Source organism: Emydura macquarii, unplaced genomic scaffold (genome assembly GCF_026122565.2).
Source record: "Emydura macquarii macquarii isolate MOO-44397 ecotype Brisbane River unplaced genomic scaffold, CSIRO-AGI_Emac_v2 contig_2897, whole genome shotgun sequence".
Lineage (NCBI taxonomy): Eukaryota > Metazoa > Chordata > Testudines > Chelidae > Emydura > Emydura macquarii.
Genome location: NW_027133034.1, coordinates 58,071,347 through 58,078,144, shown reverse-complemented (window position 1 = coordinate 58,078,144; position 6,798 = coordinate 58,071,347). Strand labels below are relative to the sequence as shown.

Below are 6,798 nucleotides of genomic sequence, written 5' to 3'. Positions count from 1 at the left end.
GAAGGGGTGTCCACAGTCAGTGCTGTGTTCCCCAGCCGCTGTCACTTTTTGTTTTAGGCATGGCAAATAAGATAAGTGGCTGAATTGCCACTGAATTGAGAATAGTGAAGAGTCATTTTATCAGTTTCAGAACAATATTCGCTCCAATAATAGCAACGTGCTGCTGTAATATTGGGGCTTCATTTTGGTACTACTTTTTTGCTTGCCTCTGTGGCATTAGCAGCACACAGTGCCTTCAGAAGAGAAAAGAACTGATGAGTTAGATACATCCCTGCTGGTTCAGGGAGGTGTTTGCATCTAGCGGGATTTTGCAGGGATTGGTTCTTGGCCCTACGCTATTTAACATTTTTTTATCAATGACCTGGAAGAAAACAAAAATCATCACGGATACAGGACGCACTTTTGTGCAGATGACACAAAAATTGGGGGAGTGGTAAATAATGAAGAGGACAGGTCACTGAAACAGCATGCACTTAGTAAGCTGGGTACAATCAAACAACATGTGTTTCAACACAGTCAAATGGAAATTCATACATCTAGAAACAAAGAATATAGCCCATACTTACAGCAGGGGGGACTCTTGCCTGGGAGACAGTGTCTCTGAAAAGTATTTGGGGGTCAGAGTGGATAATCAGCTCCCAGGGTGATGCTGTAACCAAAATGTTGAATGTGATTCTTGGATACAGAAACAGGGGAATCTTGAACAAAAGTAGCGAGTTATTTTACCTGCGTATCGGGTACAGGTGCGACTGCTGCCAGAATACTGTGTTCAGTTCTAGTGTCCGCAATTCAAGAAGGAGGTTGATAAATTGGTGAGGGTTCAGAGAAGAGGCCATGAGAATTATTAAAGTATTAGAAACATGCACTAACTGTGATAGCTTCAAGGAACTCAATCTATTTAGTTTAACAAAGAGAAGATTAAGGGATGACTTGAATACAGTCTTTAAGTACTTACCTGCGGAACAAATATTTGATAATGGGCTTCTCAATCTAGCACAGACAGATGTAGCACAACCCAAGGCTGGAAGTTGAAGCTAGACAAATTCAGACTGGAAGCAAGGCACACATTTTTTAACAGTGAGGGTAATTAACCATTGGAACAATTTTCCAAGGGTTGCACTTGATTCTACATTACTGGCAATTTTTAAATGAAGATTGGATGTTTTTCCACAAAATATGCTGTAGAAATTATTTTGGGGAAGTTCTATGACCTGTGTTAAACAGGAGTTCAGACAATGAACACAATAGTCCCTTCTGGCCTTGAAATCTATGAGTTTTTTCCTTAGTGAAGTAAGCGTTGGTTTTCGATCAGTACCTTACCAGCGATTGTGATATCACCCATTTATACGAGGGGTTGTCTCGTGAATATTTAACTAAAGGAACTCCTCTTCCTTTCTGTCATCTCAATTTATTCTTCCACTAACAAAGCTCAGAGTCCCTCACTTCCTTTGAAGATGAGCCCTTTCTTTCTCTGGATCCGTTCCTACTCCCCACTGAAGTCAGTGGCAGTAGCAATTATCTTCAATGGAATCAAGATCAAGCCCTATATTTTGAAGTGTTTAGCACCTTATTGGATTAGAATCTTTATGGAATGTTGTATAAAATGGGATAACCTCTTTGATTAATTGACAACCGCTCCCCCCAATTTACTTCTTGTTATTCAGTATATAACGTGGTTATGGAAAGGAACTAATCTAAATCTTATTGCATTCTTACCTTAAAATGTGTTGTTACTGATGGTACTTACTGTGTACCATAAACTGTATTTGCAAAAGAAAGTCAAGTACAGGATCTAGGCAGAATCAACCCATGCTTTTATTTCCATTGCATATAAAAATTTCATATGAAGGTATTGATGTACAGTACTACCCCATAGGCTGTAAGAGAGGCTAAGAAACCATTGAAAGACTAATCATTTGCAATGTTCACACAAGTTGTCAGTCTAAAGACATACCCAAAGGAAAAACCAAATTAAAACAATAACAAAAATTGTTCAGGATTTCTGTTATTATAGTGTCCCTTTTATACTGTTTAAAACAAAAGCAATCAAATTCCTTTGGGCCAGGGCTGCTAAAATCTACAGTTTGTGTCAAAAAGGAGGCTCTGTTTTTCTTTGAAAACGAATCTCTCCTTTCACTGAACAGTCACGTTACAAGGGCTGGGCACCAATGGAATGGAAAAGAGGTATCTATCTTACACTAGCAACTTAACTGCTATCCGGAGTCCTAACTGGCCGACAGCAACTGTGGTGTTTAAGTGGCAAGAGACACTTGGGAGAGTCCACTTCTGCAAAACTAATACTAGTGTTATTGAAAGGGTTACAGTCATCCTTTACACCTAGTGCATCTACGCTATGCACACGTGTACAAAAGCCTTAGGTACATCTAGAAAAGAGGAAAGCTTTGGCTGCTTGTAACACTAATATTAGTGTTGGAAAGCATTTCCAAGGTTTGTCTTTTGCCCTACTCTATGGGTTATGTTTATACAGTGGCGTAATGTACTTCCTGTACATCTAAATAAGGAAGGAACGTGAAGGACAGTTGTCAAAATAACAATGCACATGAATTCTGATTTATTCATTTTCCTATGTTCCTAAGAGACAAATGACTTATTAGAACGGTCACATATATACAGCACATTTGTGCAGTACTGTTTCAAATGATTGTGTTAACTTCAAAAAGGGAACAGGTAATGGCTGAAGTAATCCCTGATTATGGGCTTAAAAAGTGGAAAGAAAACAATCAGGTAGGCAATGCAATTATACTACCGTAGATATAGAAAAGCTTGAAAAAGTCAAATGGGGTCATGAATGAAAACAGGTTGTAGTATTGTATATATTAGCTTGTGCCAGTGACTCAATCAACTAACTACTAAAAGTATTATAGGAATGCCCAGCCCTAGCCCCACAACTACCTTACTTTCAAATGCAGCAAAACAGAAGAAAATATTGTTCAAAGTTAAGGCACAGCCCTGGGACCAAAGACCTGCAGCTTTTTTATTTATATATCTTTATGTATTTTATAGTTTTTCTCAAATCTTCCATAAACAAGCTCTAAGGTGACATAGAATATATTACAGGAGAAAAAATGTACAAGGAGTATGTATACATAATATTCATTCTCTCACCAAGAGTTTCCAAATATAGCAACACCACCCTGTCAAGGATGATGTTATAATAAGAACTGATAATTTACAATTAACATTACAGTATGTACATTACAATAAATACATGGTTGTAAACAGAGACAAACAAGACTGTATTACAGGTAAGGTCATTTGGTGAGAAAAATGCATGGCACAAAATAAAATAAATAATGCATTTTAAAAGAACTGTCAAAGTTGAAAATCCATTTCATTCACGTTTTTTTAAAAAACCTTTGAATGCAATTTGTTCTACCTATATTCACTCATAATTTTTAACAATGATGCAAAAACATAATTAAAAATAACAAACACAGCATTACTGAGTACAGTAACTTGCAAGCTAAAGTGTACTGTTATAAGCAAATGCAGGTTTTTCTTTTTTTTTCCCATTCAGTACCCAACTCATTGCATTTTCTTATGGCAAAAATATTTAGAACATGTAAAGCCACTTGTAAATTGTATTATTTTTAAAGCAGTGTGCAATGCTAAAGCACACTTTGGCAAAGAAAAAAAAAAAAAAAAAAAGATTGTACAGTGCATTAGATCCCTGGCTCTCAGAAATGATGTCTTTTTCTACTACTTGATTGTCCATGTGTATGGGTGTATATTTCACAATATGGTGGTATTTTCTTTTTTGTTTTCAATTAGTGCAGATGTAAAACCCTTTCAGGTCCATATTGATTTTTGGAATTTATATTGCTTTTTTTTCATTATTAAGATTCCAGGCACTCTTGGGGATTGAAAGAATTTTTAGATGGGAGTGGGATTCAGGGGGAGATGGTGAGGGAAAGAAATGAGCCTAAAACTCCTATCAGCATGATGATATCTCTCCATTCACTTTCACCCTTTGGTATCTTCTGAGATAAAGCCCTTTTGGGGCTAAAGGCAGATAAACTTATGACCTGGTGATAGAAAAATGCAAAATGCACTTGAAAGCTAAACCATTACCCAAAAGTTTTTTAAATGGGTTTATATCATAGATCTTTGAAACTGGTATAATCCCTTATTCATTTCCTATAAATTCATTGGTTCAACTGAACTCAAGCAAGGGAAATAAGTGCCATTTCCATTTCACCTTGTCAAAAAGTCACCTAGGCCTTGTCATTCAACCGGAATTTGTCACAGAAGGAATCCATTTAGTTTCCTAGGCAACTATTTCCCAACCACACTCATCAAAATTACAGCCTTAACAAAGAGTCATCTATAGGTGGTAAATTCCTTACTACTATACATGACTTATCAGTAAGACTGTATAATGACAAGCATGACTCAATAACCCTCTTTTAAATTCCAAGTTACTGAAGACTTAGTGCAACTTGGAGAAAGGATGAGAAATATTTGGAGTTTGTGAAATAATGCAGGGGGAAATCCAAACCTTTCCAAGATTACTGGCTTGTTAAAAAAACCTGCAATCTGGCTCTTCATGCAAGAAAAAGGAGCTCTGAAAAATACGCTAATGATTATTTTTTAAGACACACACACATTTCTGAGGAGAGCATGTGCTCTAGCTAAACAGAAATTACCGCCCCAACTGCTGACACAAAACAAGAAGTTTTTAAGGGAGACAAAAATAGGAAAGATTCTACTCTTTTGCCACAGCAAATATTCCATATGTTTTACTAGGCTGTTCTTATTTAGTGATCTCCAACTCCCAGCCTCAGAGTGATGTTCTAATGGGACTAATTTTATTAAACAAAGAGAAGTGTTGTGTTTATATATAAAGATGATTCATCACTTTTTCATGCTGGGCCCACTCCTGCAAATCCTGACCTGGGTAGTCCCACTGGCGTCAAAGGGACTACTTGTGTGAGTAAGGGAGGGTTTGCTGGATCAGCTCCACTGTGAGGACAAAAGCATAATGCAGACTTCTATTGTTTGTCTGAGAAAATTATAATAAACACAAACCAAAAAATTAATTCCATCCTACTGAAAGGGTTTCCTGAAACATAAACAGAAGCCTTTCATGGATGTCATTGGTATCTAAAACAATGGATTTTTACAGCTCAAATCAACGCTATAAAAATCTAGCGTGCAAAACTAAAATAAAAATAAAATAAAATCTATAACTAGATAATTAGAAGTATTATCCAGTGTTGCACAGATCTGTAATGAAAACTTGCAAGTTACTCTTGGGGGGGGAGAAAAACCAGTGGCAGATGAAATTCTGAAAGTGTTTTTTTTTCTTTAAATATAATACCTCAATACATTTAATAAGTAAGCTCTACAAAAGATCTGTTTTACATATAATACAAAATGCAGAGGTCAGTGCAACCCATTTGGCCACACTTTCTTTATTTTATTTTCAGTCATGTATTAGGAAGACTTGAAATTAGAAAATTATGCAATTTCCACAGCTCATCTTCCTACTAGTAACAGATTCGTGTTGTGTCCCATTATTCATGTGCATTTGTTTTCCATTAGGAACCTCAGTTCATTCTCTGGCTATTTTCTTAAAACTCTGATGATGAATGTTACTCAATGTCTTGCTTGTGAAATAAAACAAAACAAAACAAAATTCCTAATGCACACCAGCCTTTTGCTAGTAGGCTTTACTCTGAAACCACTTTAGAGACCTGATTTCTTTAATCAAATCTGCAATGTGGAGATCTTATTAAAATGCTGTTCATGGATGTTTTCCCCTTTGCTCTCTGACGCCATGGAGGTGAAATTCTGGTTACAATATTCCTGAGTGCCAAACTGAGTAATTAAGGTCTGTTTTGATCAACAAACGTCCTGGCAGGTGACAGTGAGGTGTGACCATGGTTGTGGCATGTGACATGCACTTTGGAAACCATTTTCTAATTCTTTTTAAAAAAAGAGGGAGAGAAAGAGACAGAGAGAAAGAAACTGAGTCTTCACACTGCTACGTGTCAGGAGAATGATCTTCCTCTACTACACAAGTTTCTGTGTGGCTCTCTTCCTCTTCCACTTCTTCACCTACTTGCTCGTCAAGAGGAATTTCAGTGGATTCTGAGTCCTGGGTGCAAAGAGTCTTGGAGTCACTGAAGCTGGTGTCTTCTTCCACTTGACTTCCACTGTCCTTTTCAGTGTCTGATTCACCATCTTCCTCCAATGTTAGTTCAAACTGGAATTTTTCAGTTTGGCCCTGCCGACCCTCTTCCTGGTCATCAGGTGCAGGAGAGGGGCTCTGAGGGATTGTGCTCTGATACCATTCACGATTGTCCTCCAGGGTGTCCAAGATGTCCTGGGCATCAGGGTGAACAAGATCTGCCCATGTCTCCCAGAGAGGATGAACAATGTAGTCTATAAACCCCACCTGTTTCAAGTAACATCACAATGCAAAATTAGGGTGAGTACCTTATTCACAAGAAAAAAACCCACATATAGGTTATCAAACAAAACAGAAATTCTTGTTGCTAGGACGGATGCTCCTGATGTTCATTCTTTCCCAGAGGAACAGAGTACAATGTCTGGGCACAATATTGTCAGAAATAGGCATGCTGGTTACCCTATCTTTAAGATAGTTGAAAAGAAGCCATGCTATTCTTTGTGGAAAATGGACTCTTGCAGCATTCTCAACAGATTGCAGTGCTCCAAGATGAATCCTCTGCTTTTTATTTTGTATTAATGGGAGATGGATATTGGAAAGGGTTTATTTTTAAATGTAAGTTACAGACAACTCCATCTTATCTC

The 6,798-nt window shown here is 37.3% G+C and overlaps 1 protein-coding gene across 4 annotated transcripts in view; it reads right to left on the bottom strand.

Annotated features, from left to right (window-relative positions):
* Positions 1–1,786: 1,786 nt before the first annotated feature.
* The window catches only part of PDE4D (phosphodiesterase 4D), a 584,878-nt gene continuing 579,866 nt past the window's right edge, over positions 1,787–6,798 (bottom strand). For all 4 annotated transcript variants that reach the window (XM_067569281.1, XM_067569283.1, XM_067569282.1 and 1 more), the window contains one exon: positions 1,787–6,421. In XM_067569281.1, coding sequence (XP_067425382.1) covers positions 6,008–6,421 — 414 coding nt within the window. In that variant the 3' untranslated portion in view covers positions 1,787–6,007. The remainder of the gene's footprint in view (positions 6,422–6,798) is intronic.